Source organism: Sardina pilchardus, chromosome 16, assembly GCF_963854185.1.
Source record: "Sardina pilchardus chromosome 16, fSarPil1.1, whole genome shotgun sequence".
Lineage (NCBI taxonomy): Eukaryota > Metazoa > Chordata > Actinopteri > Clupeiformes > Clupeidae > Sardina > Sardina pilchardus.
In genome coordinates this window covers 248,521-275,000 of record NC_085009.1, presented here as the reverse complement: position 1 = coordinate 275,000, position 26,480 = coordinate 248,521, and the positions used below count along the sequence as shown (strand labels likewise).

General features: G+C 43.5%; 1 protein-coding gene across 1 annotated transcript in view; it reads left to right on the top strand.

The window, feature by feature from the left end:
* The window catches only part of si:ch73-375g18.1 (kinesin-like protein KIF1C), a 42,415-nt gene extending 24,730 nt beyond the window's left edge, over nucleotides 1-17,685 (top strand). Inside the window, exons 18-23 of the mRNA XM_062515680.1 lie at nucleotides 2,555-2,638; nucleotides 3,506-3,686; nucleotides 5,317-5,389; nucleotides 7,030-7,128; nucleotides 15,731-16,348; nucleotides 16,481-17,685. Of these exons, the coding sequence (XP_062371664.1) occupies nucleotides 2,555-2,638; nucleotides 3,506-3,686; nucleotides 5,317-5,389; nucleotides 7,030-7,128; nucleotides 15,731-16,348; nucleotides 16,481-17,647 (2,222 nt within the window). The 3' untranslated portion in view covers nucleotides 17,648-17,685. The remainder of the gene's footprint in view (nucleotides 1-2,554; nucleotides 2,639-3,505; nucleotides 3,687-5,316; nucleotides 5,390-7,029; nucleotides 7,129-15,730; nucleotides 16,349-16,480) is intronic.
* Nucleotides 17,686-26,480: the final 8,795 nt, after the last annotated feature.

The window sequence follows — 26,480 nt, the reverse complement described above, 5'->3', positions numbered from 1 at the left end:
CGCAGCATTCTGAATCAACTGTAGTGGTCTTAATACACAAGCAGGTAGGCCAGCTAACAGAGAATTAGCCCAGCTTGGAGATAACCATTGCGTGTACAAAAAGCTGTGTGGAATCTTGTGTCAGATAAGGTCTGATCTTCCTACTGTTGTACAGGGTATACCGACATGACTTTGCAATTGAGGCAACATGCTCAGAGAAATTAAGTTGATCATCAATTATGACACCCAAGTTACGTGCCGATCTAGTTGGAGTCAGTGAGGATGAGTCAAGCTGGATGTTGATCTGTTGGGGAATAGCTGTTTTTGCTGGAAACACCAAGAGCTCAGTTTTTGAAAGATTAAGCTGAAGGTGCTGATCCTTCATCCAGATTGAAATATCCTTTAGGCATGCAGAGATCCGATGGGAAACACTAGAGTCCTCAGGTGGGAAGGATAGGAAAAGTTGAGTGTCGTCCGCATAGCAATGATATTCAAATCCATGAGAGCGAATAATCCCACCTAAAGAAGTGGTGTAAATAGAGAAAAGGAGGGGCCCTAATACTGATCCTGGAGGGACTCCTATAGTGAGGTCATGAGACTTTGATATCTGTCCCTGCCAAGACACGTTAAAAGAGTGCCCTTTAAGGTAAGATTTGAACCAGTCAAGAGCTTTCCCAGAAATTCCCAGTTTCAGTAGAATGACCACTCTTGAAACCAGACTGCTTAGGGTCTAGTAGGTTATTCTGATAGAGGAAGTCACACACTTGCTTGAAGACCACTTTCTCCAAAACCTTTGACAAGAAAGGAAGAAGGGAGACAGGTCTGTAGTTCTTCTGTAGCTATGTAGCCTGCCTTTTTGTCATTTGCACCAATAGGCCTTATGCATGAAAGACTCTTCCGGTAGCTCATCTGTTTACAGTGGAGCCAGGTGTGTTTGAACCAGCCGCTATTGTTAATGCAATTAGTGTCTACACGGACTAGGTTGGTTGTTGCACCTATTGAATCACCATGTTATGATGTAATGTAGTCTAGTGCTTTTTTAATGTTTGATGAGAGAATAGAGACTTGAGGAAAATTATGTAGACTAAGGGCACATTCACACTAGGTCCGCTGGACCGGACCCGGGTTCGTTTGGTCCGATGGTTCGGTTGTTTTTGACAGTGTGAACGCAACCGTACCGAACTCTGGGACCGGACCCGGGTCCGCCTGAAAAGGTGGTCTCGGGTCCGGTTCGCTAGAACGCTGGAGCAGGTTGCTAAGCAAACGTTCTGAAGAATATAAAGAATCTTTACCTTTGTCTTCTTCATTGCACTGCCTTCTGCTGTGTTGCCAAGTGATATTTGTAAACAGAATTCTCAAAGTTCGTGTCTAGCATGGTGCTTATGACGCAAACGGACCCGGGTGCGCAGACAAACATGTAATGTGAACACAGACCAACTACGGTAGAAGTAACAGCACTCGGGTCCGGTCCAGTTAAACGGACCTAGTGTGAAAGCAACCTAACAGTATAATTTTAAATTCCTAATGATCAGCCTTATTTGTATGTCCCGCAGCTGACATGGAATGTTATTAACCGGTTTGGGAACTCACTTTTTGTTCTAACCAGTTTAGGAATGTCAATTTTAGGGTTTATGGCATTACAAAACAAACCAATTGAGGAATAATAATTGGGGCAGGTCTCTTGGCAGACTGCCTGATCTTTTCCTTAAAAAATCTGAATGTAGCCCCTTGATTTAGTGTTACCATTTACTGTGAGAAGGAATTAATAATTTTGGACATGCCATTGTTCATAAATTCCATGAAAAATTCCATGTTTCTACCACATTGTCTTACAACCTTTAACCAAGTGGCAGTGTCATTTTCAGTCAGAAGAAGCATATTGGTTAAGAGAAAATCAACATTAAATCAATATTTGCCAGGGGTACTATCGTTACTAACTGTATGTACACACACACACACACACACACACATATATATATATATAGACACACACACACACACACACTAGCAGTCAACAGTTTGGGGTGTTGGAATGGAATGGAAATGTCAAAGTGACCCCAAACTGTTGACTATATTCACACACATATTCACACACACACACACACACACACACACACACACACACACACACACACACACACACACACACACACACATTCACATACATATACACACACTTACTTTTTTCTGTTTCTCTCTGTCCTGGGAAAAGTTGCCAGTGAAGCAAGCCAGGTACCGTTGAATTTGCGATTATTTCCATAATCACCACTCCATTATTCCAGAACTTTCCATCGACCCCATAATGCTTTCCCTCTTCTGTCATACATACACGTCCTGTCCAAAACACACATCCAGGGCACCCAATGCCATCCTGTCTCAGTGTTTGTATGTTTGTGTATATGTGTGTGAGTGAGAGCAAGAAATGGAGAGATCAAGAGGAGGAGAGAAAGAGAGATAGAGTGAGAGAGGGAATGGTGGTGCTGTTCACGCGCTAGTGCTTTTTTGAATCGTCCTTTCTGACGCGCTCTTCTCTTTGTCTCTGTTTCTGTCTCTCTCTCGCTATCTATCTCTGTAGTGTATGTTACTCTGGAGCCTCTGGAGGGAGCAGAGACATATGTTAATGGGAAGCAGATCACAGAACCAGTGGTGCTCAAACAAGGTGGGTGTGCTCTTGTGTGTATGAGTGTGTATGTGCGTGTGTGTGCGTGTGTGTGTGTGTGTGTGCGTATTTCTGAGTTTGTGTGTAAGTCTATTTGGCTTGTCCCAAACATGTGCATAATTGTCTGTTGTACTGTGTGTGTGTCTGTGTGAGTGTGTGTGACAGAGTGAGAGAAAGTCTATGTTTATTTGTCCGTCTGTGTTCATGTTGTAGTACACCTGCAAAGTGTTGTCCATTTATCTCTTAGTACTGTATCTCTCTGCCTGTGTGAGAGAGTTCTGTCACTCTAGCACATCTGTAATAATTCTATCCTCACCCCGTTGTCAGCACAACTGTGAAAATGCTCTGGTAGTGGCAGGAATGGAATGTGCTTAGTGTGCACGCATGCACACACGCGCGCGCACACACACTCTCACACACACACACACACACACACACACACACACACACACACACACACACACACACACACACACACACACACACACAAACGCATCAATAATGATTATGCATCAGATAGCCAGTATATAATAGTTATACAGGTTTTGTAAAAATCGTTTTTGGTTTATTTTTTTTACCTCTCTAAAAGTAAAACTACATTATGGCTTATATATAACCATGTTCAACAACACAGCAGCTTAGGACACTCATCTCATTTCTGTAATAATAATGATTATGCAGGAGTAAATCAAATAAATTATTGTGTTTTCCATTTAGTTTTAAGAACAGGAAGTATGCCAAATGTACAATGTTAAGGTGATTCACAGAAAAGCTGTAGCCCGTTTGTGGTTTGTGGTTTGAATTTCAAAATTATACTCTCCTCTACCATATTTGCCATCTCATTCATTCTCTTCCACCCCGACCCAGGAAACCGTGTTGTGATGGGGAAGAATCACGTGTTCAGGTTTAACCACCCAGAGCAGGCTCGTCTGGAGCGAGAACGCAGTGCCACACAAGACCAGCAGGGGGAGCCAGCTGACTGGAATTACGCCCAAAAAGAGCTGCTAGAAAAACAAGGCATTGACATTAAACTAGAGATGGAGAAGAGGTGAGAGAGAGGACGAGAAAAAGAGGGTGATATTGGAGAGAGTGGAAGAAAGTATGAATTATGGATTATTTAATTTTGCAATAGGCCTACTGTGTCGATTTTTATGAACAAAATATAGATTTTTTAATTTTTTTATTAAATTGTAGTTTACTTGCAAAGGATTTGTTGTAGACAATGGTTCATGTTGTGTTGAGTGTAGCCATAGCCATAGCCATAGCCATTGGTCATCACTGTTGAAGAGCTCTTCTTTTTGTTACCAGCAATGGCTGAATACGAACGCGTTAGATTGGCTCTCACCGTATACTAAGCTGAAGTATGGGCTAATTTCAGTTTTCACATGATTATGTCTTCTTTATAATATCAATTTGTATCTAAGAATAGACTTTGAAAAGCATAATATATTGTGATTGCACAGTATTGAAATATAGCGAAATATTGTAGTATGAATGAAAGAAGGGTAAAGAACATTATAGTTCTAACAGCATGAGTTCACATACAGACAATTAACAATAAACCAGACCATTAATAAATAGACCGCTCAAACTAGCAATTATAATGGAAGCAGTATGTCAAACCACTCCTCGATGTTCTGATACCTCATTTCCTTCTGTTACATGTTACTGCTGTTAGAATGCTCTTTCATCTCTCAGATCAAATAAGCTGTTCTTTTGTTCACCATTACAGTACGCTACATATTCTCTTTCCAGTAAATGATAACAGTTATGGTTTGTTTTGTAAGTTGTGATTTCCATTACTTACAGTATATTGGGTCACTACACATTTTGTGCTACATTTCTGAGAAACTGCTCTTTTGCAGTTGTGAGGTAGAACTGAATGTGGTTTAGTGAGACTCCTTATGAAACTCATTGGACTCATGGCAATACAGCCCTGCTCCAACTAATGCTAATTTAATGAACAAAGCAAAACATGTTGTGAATGTAATACCATGCACACCACACAACACCACGCTATACGCAAGCACTGGTGGGTCGGTGCGCAATTCATGGAATTCATATAAAGTGGTAGCCTGGCTAAGCGCCACCACTTCTCAATAGGACGTGGTCTGGGAACCAAACATTCATTTTCTCGTATTTGAATGAATGCCCAGATCCATTTATTGGGCGCCATGGATGTCTATCAAATGTGTCTGTGCATAGCTCATCATCGTCTTGCTTTCCCCCTGTTCTGTGATTGGTCCCCTATCTGAGGCAAAAACTAGGGCAGTAGTTTCCAGGCTGCCGAATCAAATCGTGAATCAAATCGTGCACAAGGCAGCATGGGAATACTCAGGCTATTTCCATGAAACGTATCATGGCAAATTCTAGATGACAAACTCTCATGAAAGTCAATTTCATTGTGTTTTTCTAGATGTTAAATAAAACACTATAAATCACTCAGCTGATTTCTGCTACATTGCCCTGAGATGTGTAAATAAATTGGCAAATGTTGATATTGTTGTCTGTTCTCATTACGTGCTTCTGCAGCATAATATCCGTATGTAGTGTGCGTTGCAGATTGAAATTAGTGCATTTAATCAGTTAGAAACATATTTTATTTTGAACATTTTCTCTGTGATGGTTTTCAGAATATAGCATTTTTTTAATGAGTTCTCCCCCTTTCTGCTCATCAGGCTACAGGATGTGGAGAATCAGTACCGGAAAGAGAAGGAGGAGGCGGATCTACTGCTAGAGCAGCAGAGACTGGTTAGTGTGTGCGTGTGTGGGAAACAGAGAGAGGGAGACCAAGAGAAGGAGGAGAATTTTATTAACCACTATTACTAGTAAATTATGTTATTAAATTATTAAGTCAGCTAAAAAAGCAAAACATGTTGAAAGCATCTTTTGGTTACCTTTTAATATGTTATTTGATTTCTTCCAATTTGTTTTGAAGTGGAGAATAGTTACTGCTCTGCATTTATTTTGCTGTTTGGTGCCATCTTATGATCATATATTGTATTATGTCATGATCAGTAAATTGTAATTTCATGATCTCTAAACTTGATTCCTTTTAATGTTATGGTTGGCTCCATTTAACTATACGCTTGTGATTGATGTATATCACTCAGATGTGGAGGCCACAAATGACATTACAGGAGCACTAACTGGTGGCGATGATCGCTGTTTACCCAATGAAGTGAAAGTCATGTCCTAATATGGCATGGGACAGCTTTCGCTTTCTGTGGGCAGAAAAAGTCGTTTTAACGCTGTCTTTGTCCATCTGCCCCTATTTGCAACTGTATGTACATATGCAATGCAATCTGAAGAAACACAAATTAAGAACTAATTTCAATAGTTTTTTTTTCTCTTTCCAATAGTTTTATTTGCTTGCCACTTATAAAATCTACATGATACATCTGACATGTGTAATGTTCTGGGGAAAAAATGCTGAAAATGAATACTCCCACATTTCTATAGTGTTTTGTTTTCTGAAATAAAATGTGTGCAGCCAAGGATGTGAACTGTGACAGGAAAAATATCACTCATGGTGGAGCTAGCTTAATTTTGTTTTCATCCAGGACTTACATTGGGTCACCAATTTAGGACATTACAGTAGTCTAATGTTCTGCTAAGGTTACTTAACACATCCGGTCACACATCCCTTTAGCTCTCGGACATGGTGAAATATTAACCACAGTCTGCCACATCATATGGCCAACTATAAAGATACAAATTGCCTGTTCCCAGCATTGGCACAACACTTTGCAATGGTTAGCTTGAGACCTGTGATGATATATGCTAAGTTTAACATCTCTTTGACATTAGTAAGTGACCTATCTGTTTGGAGAGGCCTGATGAAATTAGACGTTGTTGAACCGGCATAATGTATCCTGGTACCACACACCTTGGCTTGAAGGTAGCTGTAGGTTATTGGTGTAACCGAAAGTAAAAGGCACAACTCCAGGAAGTCGCCATGGTCAATGAATTTTTTTATCCGTGAATGTGCACACATAGCACATGCATTCTGCATCTCAAAGTATATGCACCAATACAATAAAATATAAATAAATGAATCAATACATTTAGATCAAAAAAGTAATAATTACATGGAATTTAGGTTGTTCATGAGTCCGAGTCAAGTCTTTTGATGTGCAGTCAAACAAGTCAAGTCTGAAGTTATTGTTTTTGTGACTTAAGTGCAACTTCAGTCTGAGTCTCCATCTTAGGTATGTGGTATACAAGCATGCATATACAGGACTAACCATCTTGAGTAAATAGAAATGGAATGGTAATGGAGTTTTCTGGTGTTTACACATTGTGTTTTTGTGCGACATTCTGTGGATCTCTTTCTCCCTCTCATCTTTTGTCCATTTTTTTTATTTGTGTGTGTGTGTGTGTGTGTGTAGTATGCTGACTCAGATAGTGGTGACGACTCTGATAAGCGCTCCTGTGAGGAAAGCTGGAGGCTAATTTCATCCCTCAGAGAGAAACTACCAGCTAATAAGGTGACACGCATACACGCACGCACGCGAACACACACAGGCACATGCACACAAACTAACTCAATTACTCTAACAGACCCTTGGTAGGAGGCCCCATCTGATTTATGTAACCATGTTAGTGCAATTTAACACTCATTTACTGTTCCAAAATTTGACATAGAGACAAACTGACAGGCATAAACAGAAACAGACACACACTCACACACTGACTAAACACAAGCAGACACACACTCACACACATTGACATGCAAGCATGCAGAAAAAGAGTTATTACCAGCTGAATAAATAAATGAAAAAACACTCAAAAAAACACTGCAACACACACACACACACACACACACACACACACACACACACACACACACACACACATTCACTCAAACTTCTCTATCCACAAAACCTTAAGGTGATGTTGATGGGCGATGTAATGCTGCTACCCAACGCTACCCATTGACATTGGGCAACAAAATTCTATCTGAACAATTTGGATACTTATGGGCAACGTGTTGAGATAATCCAATCAGAATGCTAGTAATGAATCACATGACCATCTGTGAGCTTCTGAAATGTTCAACGATGGCGGCGTGGTGACAGCGGAGCGAGGAAAAAGAGAGACCTTTTATATTTTTTTTATTTCGGTAAGATATGTTGAAACCCAAACTGGCCATTCAATGGCTCATCAAATGCTTAAAAAAACAATGAACATCATTTTTTATGTGCTGAGGTTGTAAGTTGTACATTTACTGTTTTTTACAGTAAATGTAAATGGCCATTAGCCTGCCACGGCTCCATTGAGAATGAATGGGATTTAGCTAACTAGTGATGATTTTGCTAACAAAGTTATCGCAAACTACAGTATGCGGATGTTGCCAGTTGTCTGTTGTCCTGATTAGTTGCCCTGCGTCTCACCTGGTTGTCCGTTGCCTGAAATGTTGCTCAACTTTGCCATGTATCATCACCTTTATAGCTGCTGAGAGGAAATGGCATACATCCAGAGATGCAAATTGATCTTAGTACCTGGCTATCAGCCTTTCCTATCATCTTTTTCATCCATCCATATTACACTTGCGCCACAGTAAAACGTTTGTCTACTTTAAAGTCTCTTCTCAATCCTCCACCACCGCCATCATCTACTTCACTGTCAGCAGATAGCTTTGCAACATTCTTCACCGAAAAAGTTGCTAAGATAAGCATCCAGTTTGATGAGCCTTTAATGAAGGATTTGCCTTGTGGTGGCATGGTGGAATCATTGGACTCTTTTTCTCCACTTAATGAACATGTGGTTTCTCTACTTCTACAGTCAATCACAGCTGCTGTTCTGCCAGCTGTCACGCATGTGTTTAATACTTTACTTCAGTTCTGGAATAGATTTTCCTTTTTACTGTTTTAACTATTGTTGTGCTGGCCTCACTAAGTTTTTGAGCTACTTAGCTATCCAGGTAGTTTACAGCTATAGGCTAGGACGAACAAAGAATGCAGGAAATCTTCACTCCCTTTCTCCTTCCTTTATTTATGCTGTAAAAGCTGTGAACACAAACAAACCACCTTCAGTCCATTTGTCCCGTCCATAAGCGAACGCACAATGCTAGTCACAAACACACAGCAACTTGCCGCCATTTTAAGAACAAAGAAATCCTTTTTAAACATATCTCATTTGCTAGAGTAGACCTCTGTACAACACACATATTTCAGTAACATAAAGTATACTTACAGCATTGCCTTCGTAAGGGTAAGAGATACATGTAACCATATCGCAAATAAAACGTTAATTGTCCGGAGACAGCTCAGTGTGAATGCTCTCGAAATACTTCTCTCCTTAGTCTGCTGCACGCTAAGCAGGAAGTTTACCACTACACTCCAAATACGATTTTGACTCTGGCCACTAGATGGCGCTCTAACACAAGAAATGACTGGTAAAAACCGTGTACAATAAAATAAAGAAATATTGGTCGGCTCAGACCATGACACTCCCTGCCTGGTATCTTAGGGATACCATAACTAAGAACTCACATGTATTAAACACATTCAACATCACGTTTGGGAGAAAACAGTAAAACAAGCTCAGAAACTGGTCTGGTGTACACTTTAGGAGTGCCTTCACGAATTGCTCTTACTTCCACAGATCTCACTACACTGTCCTTACTGGGAAGAGTTTTTGTGACCATAGCCATAGGCCAGAAGTGTCTTTTTACAGCACTGTCTCTCATCAGGACAACGTCTCCTTCCTGCAAGTTGGGCCTTGTGTCCTGCCACTTGGACCGACTTTGCAGGGTGTTGAGGTACTCGCATTTGTGCCAAAAAGTCTCAGCAAGATGCTGCACTTGTTTCCACTGCTGACGGAGGATCTCTGCTTTGCCGAAGTCTGCTGGAGCTGAAGCTGGAGTTCCGGTCTTCTGTGTCAATAGCATGGATGGGGTAAGTATGAGCGGGCTCTCTGGGTCAGTGGGAACAGGCAGCAGAGGCCTCGCATTGATGATTGCACACACCTCTGCCATGAGTGTGACAAGCACTTCGTGAGTCAGAGAAGAAAAGCGCTGCTGCAGAAACATGGAGTCTAGGATGCGGCGTGACACACCAATGAGTCGCTCCCAGGCACCTCCCATGTGGGAAGAATGTGGTGGATTGAAGATCCATGTGCACTGTTGATCTTGTAGGTATCGCTGCATGTCTGAATCCCCTTCCAGGTTCAATTCTTTCGACGCTCCGATGAAGTTTGTGCCTTGGTCAGACCTGATTAACTTTGCAGGCCCTCTGATGGAGAAAAATCTCTTCAGAGCATTAATGAAGCTGGATGCACTTAAAGTCTCTATTACCTCTATGTGCACTGCGCGCACACTGAGGCATGTAAACAACACAGCCCACCTTTTGTTGTTGGCCTGGCCACCTCTGGTCCGACGGCAGGACACCTCCCATGGGCCAAACACGTCCAGGCCGATGTAGGTGAAAGGTGGGGCGACTTGTAGCCGGTCTGCAGGTAGGTCTGCCATCAGCTGATGCTCTATTTTGCCTCGCAGTCTTCTGCAAGTGACACACCTGAAAATGGTGCCCCTTATGCACTTTTTCCCTCCTACCAGCCATAGTCCAGCATCCCTGACGGCTCCCTCAGTGAAGTGTCTGCCTTGGTGCTTTACCTGTTCGTGGTGGTATCTCACGAGGAGGGTCGTTAGGTGATGCTGACCTGGGATGATGAGAGGATTGGTTCTGTTCATCTCTAAGCCAGACTGCGAGATACGTCCGCCGACTCGGAGAAGCCCATCGCTGTCAATCACTGGACGAAGCTTTCTGATGCTGCTTTGCTTTGGTAAGTCTGTCTGTTTCTGTACGTTGTTGAGTTCATTAGCATATGTTTCCTGTTGCATGTTCATGATCAGGAGTTTTCTTGCTTTTTCTAGGTTCTCTGGCGTGACTGCTTTTTTACAGACGTGCCACCCTCTGCATGTGCTGTCACAGATGGTCTGAGTGAAACACTGAGCAATGTGAATAAAAATAGCAAGTGTTCTTAAGACAGTGGTCCACTTTGAGAAGTGGTCGAAGCGCTTCACTCCTAGATGGCTTGTGGAGGTTTGGGTGACCAGCACTGACACTTTAGGCCGGATTTCAGGGTCAGACCCAGGGTCAATGAGGTCAAATTGTTCTTGAACATCGTCTGGTGGCTTACCGGGCAGAAAGACAGGACCGGTCAGCCAGTTAGTGTCCTTCAATGAGGCTGCAGGAACAGATCTGGAGCCGTGATCCGCTGGGTTGAGCTGTGATGGGACGTAAATCCACTGTTGTGGTGAAGTCGCTTGTCTGATGCGTTGCACTCTGTTGCTCACGTAGACATAGAATCTTCTCTGCTCGTTGTTGACATAGCCTAGCACGACTTTACTGTCTGAAAAGAAAGACACAGAGTTCATGTGCAAGTCCATGTTACTTACAGCGAACTCCGCTATTTCCACGGCTAGGACTGCAGCACAGAGTTCGAGTCTGGGTATAGTTGTCTCTTTAACGGGTGCTAGCTTTGTCTTGCCGAGGACAAATCCAACTTCAGAGTGGCCGTCTTTGTCGGTCACTTTCAGGTAGGCTACCGCAGCAATAGCTTTGGTTGATGCGTCTGCAAACACACACAACTCCCTTGAGCTAGCCGCAGATGGGGAGAGGGATGTGTAGCAGCGGGGAATCTGTAGTTCTTGAAGGCACTGTAGGGAACTTTTCCACTTCAGCCACTCCGCTTTCAGGTGTTCCGGGAGAGGTGAGTCCCACTCTCCGCTTTCCATGGTCAGCTGTCTGAGCAGTAATCTTCCTTGTATGGTGACAGGTGCGAGAAAGCCAAGAGGATCGAAGATGCTGTTAATGGTGGAAAGCACGCCTCTGCGTGTAAACGGCTTGTTGTCCTCTTGCACTTGAAAGGTGAATGTGTCTGTGAGAATGTTCCAGCTTATGCCTAAGCTGCGCTGCATAGGCACTTCGTCTGTGGAGAAATCAAAATCTTTGATGCTGTTAGCACGGTCTTCCGGAGGGAATTCGTTCATGACAGCAGCACTGTTTGTTGTGATCTTATGCAGCCTAAGACCGGAGCGGGAGAGCATCTCCTGTGCTCGCTTGATGACGCTGATGGCCTCAGACTCGGTTGCAAAGGACTTCAAGGCATCGTCAACATAAAAGTCTCTTTCAATGAATGCCCGTACGTCTGAGCCAAATTCAGCCTCTCCTTCCGCTGCTGCTTTTCTGAGGCAGTAGATCGCCACAGCAGGGGATGGCGTGTTCCCGAAGACATGGACGCGCATTTGGTAGTCCACGATGTCGTTGTTCCACTGGTTGTCACGGAACCACAGAAACCTCAGGTAGTCTCTGTGCTCTTCATTAACGACAAAACAGTAGTACATGTGCTGAATGTCTGCGGTTACGGCGATTTTCTCTTTTCTGAACCTAATGAGGACGCCTAGCAGGTTATTGTTTAGATCGGGCCCTTTCAGCAGGACATTGTTGAGTGAGATTCCTTCATGCTGAGCGCTTGAATCGAACACAATGCGGATCTGTTCTGGCTTTTTGGGATGGTAGATACCAAAGGATGGCAGATACCAACATTCTTTTCTCTCTGGAAGGGCTGGAGCGATTTCAGCATGTTTACAGTCAATCATTTTCTGCATGAACTGCATGTAGTGTTGTTTCATGACAGGTTTCTTTTCTAATGTGTGGCAGACTGACCTTAGTCGTTTTAATGCATAGTCTCTGTTGTTAGGCAGGCGTCTCCTAGGAGACCGGAAGGGGAGGGGTGCAACCCAGCTTTGAGAATCATCTTTGAAGACTTCCTTGTCCATTATTTTCAGAAACTTGAGGTCCTCAATGGACGGAGCAGGCTGATGGTCGTTGTCAGTGCAGGTGAAGATGGAGGAGTCTGTGTCGTCGTCACAGAGAAGAGGAGCTGGATGGATAGCTGCGCGCTGAGGTGGAGGCAACTGCGGGTTGGAGTAGCTTTGTGTGAGGTCTTTCACACGCAGGTGGCTGTAGCAGGGCGTGAGGTAGCTGGGGCGACCGTTCTCCAAGATGGATGTTTTGAGAGCGGTGACTGCTGAAGGCCGGTGTGCTATGCCAAGGCACACGTCTCCAATCACCACCCACCCTAGGTCTAATTTCTGAGCAAACGGGGCATTATTGGGTCCATTTATTTGCTCACGGATCTTGTGAATTCTTAAAATGTCTCTTCCCAGCAAAAGGAGTATTTCTGCATTGGGATGTAAGGGGGGGATCTCGCTGGCTATGCTTTTCAGGTGGGGGTGATGTAAAGCTGCATTAGGAGTGGGAATTTCTGACCTGTTATTTGGGAGCGCGTTGCACTCAATGAGGACTGGAAGAGGGATGCAGGTCTTCTCGTCGTATGACTCCAGCATGTAGCCACACGCTCTCCTCCCAGATGTTTCTATGCTGCCTGCACATGTCTTCAGTGTGTACGGTGAGGGACTGCTCTTGTCTTTGAATAACTCAAAAAAGTCAGATCGGGCCAGAGATTTGTTGCTTTGTTCATCGATAATGGCATACACTTTGGTCAGAGCTTCCCGGTGGCCCAGGGGATACACGTTAACTAGGCAGATCTTTGAACAAGCTCTCGCACTCACCCCTTCACCGCATACTTCAGTGCACTTGGATGTGACGCTTTCATCGCCCTCCCTGCCGTCATCTGAAATGGGTGGGGCTGGTTTTGCTTTCCATGGTGATGGACCAGGATGAAGGGCTTCAACATGCTTGTCGCTTTGGCATTCTGCGCACGTTATGGCTGTGTTACAGTTTTTTGCAATGTGGGCAGTTGATGCACAACAGCGAAAACAGATGAAGTTTTCTTTGAGGTACTGTTTGCGGTCAGTCATCAACTTGTCTCTGAAGCCCCTGCACTTTACTAGCGAATGAGGCTTTTGATGAATTGGGCAATGCTTGCTTGGATCGGGAGTGTCTGGCTTTGGCTCACCTCTTTGGCTGGAGTCGGCGACTTGCGTCTTGTGAGTTGCAACAAGCTGCTTTGCCTGGCTTGGGGGGCCTCTGATCTTGTCTCTCTTAGTGGCGGGTGCAGCAGACTGAGTGATGGTAAAACTGGGATCGTTTCTAGCTTTGGCTTGGTTGTGAATGAAGTTCACAAATACACCGAATGGAGGGAAAGGAATCTGGCGCTCACGTTTGATCTGTGAGCCGTAGTACATCCACTTTTCCTGCAGACTGTATGGCAGCTTTTCAACAATTGGAGCTACTCCCCTAGCTGTGTCCAGATACGCCAGTCCTGGAAGAAATCCATCTTGTTTTGCAGCATGCAATTCTTGTAGGAGATCGGCTAACTCACGCAGCTTTGCTGGTTCTTTGTTGGATATCTTTGGGAAGTTTTCCAGTCTTGCGAATAGCGCCCCCTCAATGGCTTCCGGTGTGCCGTAACACTCTTCGAGGCGCTGCCAGATAGCCTTGAGGCCGCTCTGTGGATCTCTGATGTGGGCTGCTTTCAGTCTGCGTGCCTGTTCCGATGACTCTTTGCCGAGCCATTTGATCAGAAGGTCGGTTTCTTCTGCTACCGTCAGTTGTATGTTGTCTATGATGTTGCAGAATGAGGCTTTCCACGCCCAGTAGTTCTCTACTCTATCGTCAAACTTTGTCAGTCCCGTGGAGACCAGCTGGCTTTTTGCGATGAACCTGGCCAGATCTGTGGTTGCGGCGCCATGGTCGTCTGGATCTGCTGTGTGGTGACGGGGCAAGCTGGTGCGTGGGACTGGACCAGGGAGGGGGTTGTATGTTGCTGCTCCCTGCCATGCTTTGTTGAAGGTGTGTGGGGCTGGACCAGGGAGAGGGTTGTATGTTGCTCCCTGCCATGCTTTGTTGCAGGTGTGGGTTGAAGTCTGATATGTTTTGGTAGGTGGCATAGATGACTGCACTGGCTGAGTCAATGGTGACGAGTAGTTGTGTGCACTGGGAAAGGCTGTGTGATTTTCTAGCTTTATCTCTCGTCTTGTCTGGACACCATGTGCAGTGAAATACCGTTGGCCTACCTCTGACCCCGCTTCCCCGAGGCTTTGGTCATCTTCAAATTCAGCTTGAAGCATTGCAGCTTCGGCTATTGCAGCCTCCATTTCCTTTTTGCATTGCAATGCTTCTAATTCCGCTTCTAGCTTTGCTTTCTGAAGTTTCATTTCTAATTCTTTTTCAGAATAGGCGGCTCTGGTTCGAGCTGCTTGTGCCTTCGCCTTTGCTGTTGCTAACATAGCGCTCTTATTAGAACTGCTGTTTGACCCGTGTGTGGACGCACGACTGGCGCCGGACATCGATGCTTGAGATCTCACCTCGAGGTTTTGCAAGTCGGCTTCGGTTGGCCCTGAGTGTAGCTGTGCATTTGACTGAAGTTCCATGTCTTGTGGAGCAGGCTGTTGACTTTCGAACTGCATGTTGCTAGAAGATCTGTCGTCTTGACAGGCAATGGCTCGACAAATGAAGGTTTGCTCTTTTACTGTGCTGGCCTCACTAAGTTTTTGAGCTACTTAGCTATCCAGGTAGTTTACAGCTATAGGCTAGGACGAACAAAGAATGCAGGAAATCTTCACTCCCTTTCTCCTTCCTTTATTTATGCTGTAAAAGCTGTGAACACAAACAAACCACCTTCAGTCCATTTGTCCCGTCCATAAGCGAACGCACAATGCTAGTCACAAACACACAGCAACTTGCCGCCATTTTAAGAACAAAGAAATCCTTTTTAAACATATCTCATTTGCTAGAGTAGACCTCTGTACAACACACATATTTCAGTAACATAAAGTATACTTACAGCATTGCCTTCGTAAGGGTAAGAGATACATGTAACCATATCGCAAATAAAACGTTAATTGTCCGGAGACAGCTCAGTGTGAATGCTCTCGAAATACTTCTCTCCTTAGTCTGCTGCACGCTAAGCAGGAAGTTTACCACTACACTCCAAATACGATTTTGACTCTGGCCACTAGATGGCGCTCTAACACAAGAAATGACTGGTAAAAACCGTGTACAATAAAATAAAGAAATATTGGTCGGCTCAGACCATGACAATTGTATTGTTTTATTTTGTACAGTAAGTTGCTTTGAAAAAACCATACCAATACTTAACCCTCCCCTGCTCCAACAGGTGCAGTCCATCGTGAAGCGCGTGGGTCTGCCCAGCAGTGGGAAGCGGCGCCAGCCCCTCCGCGTCTACCAGATCCCCCAGCGCCGGCGCATCTGCAAGGACCCGCAGCGTGTCACCGCTGATGACCTACGTCTGCAGGCAGTCAAGGAGATCTGTTACGAGGTGGCGCTGGGTGACTTTCGCCACTCGCGGCGCGAGGTAGAGGCTTTGGCCCTGGTCAAGATGCGTGAGCTGGGCCGTCTGTACAACCGGCGTGAGGCGGCTGAGCCCGACAGCTGGCAAGCGGTGGCCGAGGACGTATGGAACACCGTGGGCATGGGCGAGAACGCCAACACCACTGTCAATGTGGCGGCAGTTGAGATGGCTGGAGAGGGAGGAGGTGCTGGTGATGGGAAGACGGGGGAGATGAGAGAAGGAGGAGGAGGTGATGGTGGTGGTGGTGGTGGCGGTGGTGGTGGTGGTGGCGGTGGAGGAGGGGATTTTGGCGACCTGAAGGCGCACATCAATAAGCTCACAGACATCCTGCAGGAGGTGAAGCTGCAGAACAACATGAAGGACGAGGAGATCAAAGCCCTCAGAGACCGCATGATCAAGATGGAGAGTATCATACCGCTGCAGGTACACACACACACACACACACACACACACACACACACACAAAATACATATCACACACACATACATGCAGAACCAGAATCAGACAAATTACGGTAACAGTGTATGTGTGGTTACCTTGTGTGTGTGACTCAGGACGATGGCTCTCTAGAGGACATGGACGACAGGGAGGCAGGCGACAGTGACGACCCTCTGAGTGGAATGGAGCCCGGGGAGGGGACCGGGCAGGGGACCGGGCAGGGGACCGGGCGAGTGACCAAGCTGATGGAGGAGGACCCAGCGTTCCGCCGCGGGCGCCTGCGCTGGCTGCGCCAGGAGCAGCAGCGTCTGCACAACCTGCAGCAGCAGCAGATCACCAAGAAGCTCCGGCGCAGCAGTAGCGGAGCGGGCATCGGTGCCCTCGTTGCCAGCGGGCAGGAGGGGGGCAGCGTGGTTCATCTGCCAGGCACGGGACGCTTCATCCCGCCGCAGGAGTGCAAGCTCAAGTTCCCCTTCAAGAGCAACCCACAGCACCGGCTCTCCTGGCCCCACGCACTGACCGAGAACGAGCTCGACAGAGAGAGGGAGGCAGGTGAAGGAGGAGGGGAAGGAGAGGAAGGGGGTGGAGGCAGGAAAAGTGGAACTAGTCCCTCCCCGCCACTGCCAGCATTGGCTGCACACGCTGCTCCGTTGGTCCCGGGCACTGGCGCGCCTCTGTTGCCCCTTCCTTTCCAGATGCCTCCCCACGTGCCCATCATCATGGGCCCGCATCGCATGCGCAACCCCTCGCCAAGCCGTGGGCCCTGGCAACCACAACAGCAGCAGCAGCGCAACTATAGCAACGGGAACTACAGCAATGGGAACTATAGCAACGGTCACCTGGGAAACCATCAGCAGCACCAGCAGCAGCAGCACTTCCAGCAGCAACAGCCCAGGCGCTACCGACGCAACTCGCTTGACAGCTCCGTTGCCCAAGGCAACCCCGGTCACTATGGCAACCAGAACGGCAACCACAGCAGGGACAGCAGTCACCAGCAGGGCGGCGGGAGGGGCGGTAATGGGGCGCGCTACCGACGTCCGTCTCCCAGCCCTGGCGAACGAGACCGGGGGGGCAGTGGTGGAGGAGATGGGTACTATGGCAACCAGCGTAGGCAACAGGGTGGTCAGTGCTACCAGCAGTACCCTTTTGCACCCCCATTCAATCATGGACGAGGAGCCCCAGGAGAGTGGGGGCCCAAGGCACAGGGCTACAACACACCGCCCCGCATGAGACGACAGAACAGTGCTCCAGACCTGAAGCAGAGCAGAGAAACCCCTGTCTGAGTGTGTGTGTGTGTGTGTGTGTGTGTGTGTGTGGGGGGGGGGGGATATGAGACAGATAACAACACTCTCACTGCTATTTGTTCATTACAACTTTGGTGATGTTTGCTCATTTAACTGGCCAACAGTGTGTGTCTGTGTGTATTTGTGTGTGTGTGTGTGTGTGTGTGTGTGTGTGTGTGTGTGTGTGTGTGTGTATGTCCGTATGTGTGGGTGTTTTTCCTGATTAACCCTCACTCATGTCTGCTTCTGCTGGATCGTACAGGAAATGATGTTGTGAGCTGGTGGTTGTGTGATGTGTGTCCTGTTTGGGACAGGCTCTGATCTAACGCACAAACATGAGTCAGCAATGAGTGTGCTATTTTGGCATGCCTCACCAAATAATTTGACTTGCTGTGTTCCAGAATGTGTGTGTCGGTCTGTGTGCAAGTGTGTTTCAAATGGGAAATACATACCTCTCAATGTTATAGAAATAGACATGTTATTCTCTTTTAGTTTATGGTAGATATGTCTGTTTGTGTGGGTGCGTACATGTTTGTTGAATGGCTAAGCTACTGATAATCCCAAAGAAATAGATCCTAGTAGATGAGGAGTTGCTGACATTTGTTATGAGTGTATATGTGTATGAATTGTGTTTGTGTGTGTGTGTGTGTGTGTTGGTGTATGTGTGTGTCTGCCTGTTGTAACAGGATGAAGTACCTCCTTTATGTTTCAAGAGGAGTTTGAGGCAGTATGAGGAATGCAGGAATACAGGAGAAGGAAGTGCAGAGAGAAAGATGCAAAGATGTGGACTTAAGCGGAGAGTTCAAAATGTAGGGAGAAAGCAGAAATAGGAAGATAGATCTGTTTTCAGTCGAAAGCACCTTACGTTTGTTCATCAATACAACACTCTCAAGAGTCCTGTTATGCCTTCCCTGTGCTGTTCATTGTTAGTTCATATTTTAAGGTGTTTCTCTTTTGCTGTATTGAACATCTTATTTTATGATGAATTCATTTTTGGACATTTATTTTGCAGTTTGTTCTGCACCTCACCTGCAGATACTATAGATCACAAGAGGAACAGTGGTGTGAAACTTGATTCTCATGTTTTACTTTGTTGTTTTGAAGTATGTGTGGGTGTGCTGTGCAGAGACTGATTTATTTTATCTTGAGAAGTTACACTCTTGTGAATTGTGACGTTTTTTTGGGGGGGGGGGGTAATCTTTTGTTAAAACATGCTGTTGCCATGAAAAGCAAATAATGCAATATTTCTGTTTGGGTGTTCATGGCAACTGTTAAAGGAAGGCATATTAAATCAGAAGGTTTTCTGGGGTCTCCTTGATAAGACTGGGAGAGCGTTACCAGCTCCAGTGGAGGACATAAGAAAGTGTGAGAGAAGGAGAAAGAGCGAGAGACAGAGAAAGAGAGAGTATAAAAGAGTACACAATGAATAGAAGAGAGACAATTACAGAAAGTGATCATTTGAAAGTAGTACTGGATGATATTGAGAAGAGTTTGTGCATGGCCAGACCTTTAACATATTATTGAACGTAAAATTCCTGGTTTGAGTTTCAAGCAGGCACTTTTAAAGGGACAACTTTGAAAAGGCCTTTTGCTGGTGCACATTATGCTGAGGACAGAGAGGTCTTGTCCCAGTCTCTAAAAATGTCTCCATGCATTTTCAAAGATTCACCATGTTCTATTGCTGAACAGCAAGGACAATGCGACACCAGTGCTCTGGGAGAGAGACGCACAGCAACTGCGCAGCTGCCCCCCGGCCAATGACATCACTGCTCTGGTGATGCTGTTGTGCAGTCAAAGAGCCATAGGGATATGTCGCTATGACAACAAGCAAACAATGATTGTGGAGAAGGAGTGATAGAACTAAACAGGACTAAAAAGTTGGGCTGGGGGGTGCAGTGTGCCTCTCTAAAGTTGGCCTCTGCCTGGTTCCTTAATCCCCTCCACGCACCAACATAAATGCCCCAGTGGCATATTGCCGACAGTTGTCATAATGACAGCTTGTGTTTATGTGTGTGATTGTGTGCGTGTGTGTTTCTTTTTAAAAAACTTGATACTTAACACAGTTAGCTGTAGGACAATCGGTGTGTCTGTGTCTGTGTGTGTCTGTGTTTGTGTGTGCGTGTGTGTGTGTGTGGGTGTGTGTGTGTGTGTGTGTGCCCTGCCCTCTTTTGGTTATGTTGCGCCAGCTTGTGCCTTTGAATTGCCTCTTGATCTTTGATGTGTGTTTAATCCCCTACTAAAGATGAACTTTATGTTGCCTTTGACTTTTTGTTTTCTATTTTATTATTAAAGAAATGCTGCTCCTCACCCTGCTTTGTGTAAGCATAAGTGTGTGCGTGTGTGCGTGTGTGTGTGTGTGTGTGTGTGTGTGTGTGTGTGTGTGTGTGTGTGAAAGAGAGAGAGAAATAGAAGAGTGGGAATGACTGATGCTACTCTGCCCTGCAAATGTAGTGACTTATGTCCAGACTGGTGGAACCTTGTCTGTTCCACTGTGCTGTTAAGAGTTTGTTTTTGTCACCCCAGCCTGGATCAGAAGAGCTATTGAAGCAGAACTAGGAACCATTCAAGATAGATCCAGAACTGTCTTGTGATTTAGGCTTGGGGTGATGTTTGGACTCCTGCTGGGATACTCCTGGCGTGGTGGTTTTGTTTTTTTCATTTCTTTAGTTCTTTTCATTTCTTCCTTTGATTCCTGGGTGTTGAAAGACGGAAGTAACAAAAGGAAAGGTTTGTGATAATCTGTGGTTGAACATGCAAAACAAGTCAATAAAGGTCAAAAAGTGAAAAAAAAAAGTTTTTATGTGTGTTCACGTGTGTGAGGACATTTCTAGGGTCACCATTTTCAAAGTTCAAAGTTAGCCAACGGGCGAAGTGTCGCATGGATGACCTAAACATACATACATAGTGGTGCATGGTAACATTGAGCTGAACCACCAAGGCTGTTTTGTGGTATTAAAGGTGCGCTAAGTGATGTCATGTTTTTTTAGGCTAAAACATTTTTATCACTTACAGCAAACATCACCTCACCATCCGCTAGCTGCCTATGTCTTGAATACACTGTAAACAATGCGGCCTCTGTGGACACCCTAGGCTCCAGAAATGGCAACAAAAACAACCTGGGCCATAAAAACATACCAAAATCACAGGTGAGATGCATGTTTAGTGGAGTTTCAATTGCACTGGAGGGAGGGGGAGGGAGTAGCGAGCCAGCTCTGTGTTGTTTGAACGTCAACAGAATCTTAGAGCACCTTTAAATAAGCATAATTGATGATTGATTAAATATCTGAAAATATTCCCTCTGTCACAAAGTCATTTTAGATCAAACGGTGTCTTACACAGTATATCACACAACTTTTTGTGCAGGCCATGGTCCTCTCTAAACTGGACTATAGCAAAAGCAATGTGTTTCTTACTGAGTTAGTTATAATGCATTGTTCACTGTTTCACATCCAAATTCATTTGTATTTCGATTAGGGCTGTCAATTGATTAAACATTTTAATCTAATTAATTACATACTCTGTGATTAATTAATCTAAATTAATCACATATAAAATGTAATCGCAAAATCGCAATGTCAACACTATGTCTTTGCAGTAATGTGGTACTTAAGAGTTGACAAACTCTGGTGATATGCAAATTCTGTGCCGCAGACATTGCAGAGGACTTTGTTTTAATCAACACTTTCTTTTTAACACTGTCAGGCTGTTTTTTTTTTTTTTTTTTTTTTAAAGTAAATGTGCCAATCTATGATCCAGGCAGCACATTCTCGTCTCCCCATTTTACGGTCTAATGGTTACTGACTAGAATGGCTCCGGGTCAAAGGTCATCGATTAATTTGCGTTCATTTTTTTAATCAGTTATTTTATCTCAAATTAATTCATCTAAGTTAATCAGTTATTTTGACAGCCCTAATTTCGATTATCTGTTTTAACAGATAACTATTAGCTATTTTACATCACTATCTGAGAAGTGGGCAAACCATGAATTCTGTGATCACGGTAATGCACTATCGTTTTTTTTCTTTTCTTTTTTTTTTTTTAAAGGCATTCAGAACATGTTTGATGATGGAGGATATTATCCAGTGTTAATAAAAAATACCAATCATGCAGGAACGAAAATTCAGATGCGCAAAAGTGATAGTTAATAGATCCACAAATGCCCAAAGGCGCATGATTTTAAATGCAGTATGGTAAAAGCATCAATTACTGTCCCTTTTGTTCGGAAATTCTATAAACAGCGATGCTCATTAATACCCTAAAATAACCTTTACAGTTGTTTACAGTATGAACGTTTGATTGACGAACGTACTGTCCAGTGCTGCTAAGTGGTTTTGGATATAATTGGCTGGAGTTTTTCTAGCTCTGCCTGTTCCACAGATGATTAACGTGTTTCATTTCCATTTCAGTGTTTCCAACTCAGTGGCTGTACAGTAAGTGGGTTAGGAATAGGATTTCAAGTGATTTTGCAAAAATGGCCAAAAAAGATAATCCCCTACCTTTAATATCTGACAGCCCAGTGTAATCCAAAGGGCTACCTCTGACCCGCAGGCCACTAGTTGTATAGCCCTGTCCTAGAGCTTTTGAGATTTTGTCACCGCTCCAACTCTGGAAGGTACTGTTGGAATCCTTGGATCAAGCCAAGACTCTTCCACTGTCTGCTCACGTTGGTGAACTGCCCCTGAGCAAGCACACTTTGCAGTTCCTCAGGCATACATTCTAGTTTTAAGATAGACTGCTGGGCTATGGCCTAGGTCTTAGTGAATGTTAAAAACATCGCCATCATTGTGGCTTGCGGTTATAGAAATATCATGCACTATGACTGATTCTGCCGTTTTTACTGTACCTATAACAATAACTGTTTCCCGTTAGATCATGTTAGTACAAATTATTACATATTATTATACATATTTTGGAAATCCAATTTCCGACGTCCAGTACTGACATTCATAGGACCTCTGTATAACGTCCAAAAAGGTTACATAGTCCTATTGATGTCCAAATGGGGTCCAAATTATGTCCAAATAGCGGACATAGTTTGCACAATGCAATAAAGACATGATCTGCACGTCCAACAGACATCTAATGCCCTTTATGACCCACATCAGTCTAGGTTGACTCAATCATATCCTTCATATAAAACTGCTTTTCCATGATATTTGTGCATACAGTACATGTACCCTGGAAATCCAGAGTTCTAGCGAAAGCTCAATTTGAATTGTCTCTATGAGACACTTTGGCAATGAGTAATGATGCGTGTTACTTTAACCCCTTGCATTGTGAGGAACCGATCACATCGGTGTATCTGATGTAGGCAGGCCATGAGGCGAGCTAAACAGATGACGACAGAGCTGCAACGACTCAGTCAGTAAACATTGGTCGTAGTGTTATCCAATTGCGTGCAGTATTTCAAATGCATGCTTGGTGCTCGAGTTGGGCCATTTTCATTATTCGTGGCCAGACCTTTTGTCTTTCTAGATTACCAGGGTGTGGATTTTCCAGGCTAGCATACATGGTATGGGGTTTAGGCTACGTCATGTGGCCATGTGGCCTTCTTTCACAAATGAGGTCCAAAGCAGTGAGTGCCTTCTCCCTGGATCTGCACCTCATCTTAAACTATGATCCAGCTTTATGCCTCATCTTACCCACTGTGATCCTATGATGGGTTTCTGCCATGTCAGCATTCCATCAACACTTGAACAGCTTACAAACTGCCTCAATAAATAACAAACTCCAACAAACACCAACAGTTGGGTCAGTGTGCATTGCCAGCCTGCGTTTGTTGGTGTTAGCTGGATGGAGTCGTTAAGAATATGTCCAGTCAGGTCTGGCGGAGTTGTAGAATGAAGAAGTAAAAAAGCGTGCTCAACACCTTAGTACTTCAACTTGGTGCTTAAACTTACTTGATAATAAATCAAAGACTTTGAAAATAAATAAAGCAAGCACTCAACAGTCTCTTTTTACTTTTTAATCGCCTCACAGACTTTTCGGGTTGATACCCTTCCTCAGAGTTGATACCCTTCCTCAGTGTGAGATATGGCGATTGAAATCGCCATATCTCACACTGAGGAGGAGTTGTAGAATGTCAATATAGACCATTTTTGTGATTCCTATTCGTGATTCCTCGTTGGTGAAATGATCTACCAAATGTCTTTATCCTAAGTTTTTGGATTTTCAAAAATGTTTGGTCTCAGCTGTTTACCTTGTACCTACTTAAAGTCAGGGTTTGTATGTAGTTGTTACGACAATTTATAGGCAAAAACTGTTAATTAAGTTTGAATAAACTTCAGACTTGACATTCTGCCTGTCATTTACATTAGGGCTGTTATCAGTGTTTCAAAGAGATGTACTGTCATGGGAAACTAGTTGGGAAGAGGAAACCTAAATGTCTGATAATTCTATCTCTCACACACAGAGAGACAGTAACACCCCCCCCCCCACACACACACACACACACACATATCCTGTCCTGACACACACACACACACACACACACACACACACACACACACACACACACACACACACACACACACACACACACACACATCTTCCTTGGCTAGTGTCTCTTCTGAACAACAGACAGACCTGACCTCCTGTGAAAGTCCGAAAGGTATGTTTACAGTTTTTTACAATCGCTTTGCTACTATTTTCAGAACCTTGATGTCATTTTTCACAACTCTACACACAAAACTCACAACGGTTATCACTTGTAACACAGGCTGTCTAATGTTCAAAACATTGGATTGTGCATTCACATCTTCAAAGACATCTTGCACTTGCACAAACAAAAGTAAACAAATTTACTGTGAAATACCACTGAAACATAACTATAGATCACCAGCACACAAGCAACATAGTTTCATTGTGTCATTGTTTGTACAATCATTAGATATTGTAGAACAAAATAGGTGATACAGGTTTCATTATGGTACTACATGTACAGTACAGTAAACACATCTCTGTAAAACTACTGCAGTAGTAGACAGAATACTACTCTTACAACAAAGTGAAATCATTGAACAAAGTTTGTAATATATTGATGCAAAACACTACAGTACAATCACAACATAAGTTTATTTGAATTAAAGTAAAAATAATTAGCTATGAAATAGAAAAGAAAAGACAGCCTGATGAAAAGATAAAATATACTGTAAAATGTATGTTTTATTTTATATAAAGATATACTGTAAAATATTAGGCTACATACATGGATATTGTAGTCTAATTGGTTCATGCTCCACGTTCATGCACAACAGTGAATCTCGTTACAGTATCTTGAAACTTTCATGATTTGCAGTAAACATGGAAGATTGTGTGTCTGTTTCCATACAACTATGCATTAAAGGTATACTATGCAGGATTGGCTATTTCATCGCCGGTTTCGCTTTCACTTTTCATTTTCGCTCGTTTTAAGCTTGCATATTTCTCTGCAGAGATTCCCCTACATGCAGCTTTAGCGTGTGTATTTTACAAAACTCCTCAATCGGTCAGTCTGCCGTGCCTTTTCATGAGACTTTACATGACACTTCCTGGAGTAGAGCATGGGTGCGTGCCCGAGGTCTCCTGAAGTTGCAATCGTGGTTCTACCGCTACAGACCACTAGAGTGGCCAAAAAAAACACCGTTCGACTGGTAATGACTCATTTAATCATATATAACAGTATGGAACGAATCGATTAACTGAAAAACGTTGCATAGTATACCTTTAACACTACAGTAGAGTAATGCAACAGTTACTTATCATTTTGAGCAGTTGTACTAATTGATAGTTAGATCATTGTAAGGAAATTAATAGACACTCATTCGAAATGTAATGTGTGAATTGCTTTTTGAAATAGTAGTACTTTGATGTTAAGTTGTATCATATTGAACAGGTGCATTTTGTTGAATGAACAAATGATCTAAGTTGTATGCGTATTGTATCCAAGCAATTAAGAAAAGAGTTAGAGTTTTGAAAAATGTGCATTTTGATCATTGGTTGTGAATTTTGTATCTAGAGTTGTGAAAAATGACATCAAGGTTCTGAAAATAGTAGCAAAGTGATTGTAAAAAAACTGTATTAGAAGCCTGTTAATGCTTGTACATTGCACACATGCACTTTTATATATTTCATATATATTTCATATATTTCTGTATTTTATTTAATTGTTAGCTGAAGGATGCAGTGCAGATACTTTCTTTAAAGAAAGTCCAGCACCTGATCCATATTATTTATTTTTTTTCTATCAACATCCGTCAGTTACTTTGCAATATCTCTTGGAATAGCCTATGTTGTCAAGACCAGGGAAATGACGGATCAAAAAACATGTTTATCTAAGATGACCAAGTTTATAATAAAAAAACTATGAATGAAATACTATTTATATTCCAATAACTTCCCAGTTGTTTATTTGATATGCTCTTTACAATGATATCATGACATCTCCTGAGACCCGGGGTGTAAATTTGAATGCATTTTTCACTTCACTCCATTATTTTGGCTTAGTAGGGCTTCATATTCATACAAAATTGTTTTAATCTCTCTACAGCAAGTAGTTTTTGAGAAAAACGATGTCCTCGTTTGAGGACATTGGGTCTCTATTACCATAAAACACAATGAGATTGCCAGTCCAGAAAGAATGTGAATATTCATGTCTGTGCCTAAGATTCAACTATTAAGAAAACAATTTGGTTTTATTGAACAGAAATGACTGTTATTAATTTGGTTAAGTTTAGTGTTTATTTGTAAATGTTAGTTGTGTGTGTGGGTCACACCCATGTGGAGAGAAGTCTATCCACAATGAATTGAAGCAAAACAGTTCTGCTGTATTTGTTTCTTATTTGTTTATTTATTT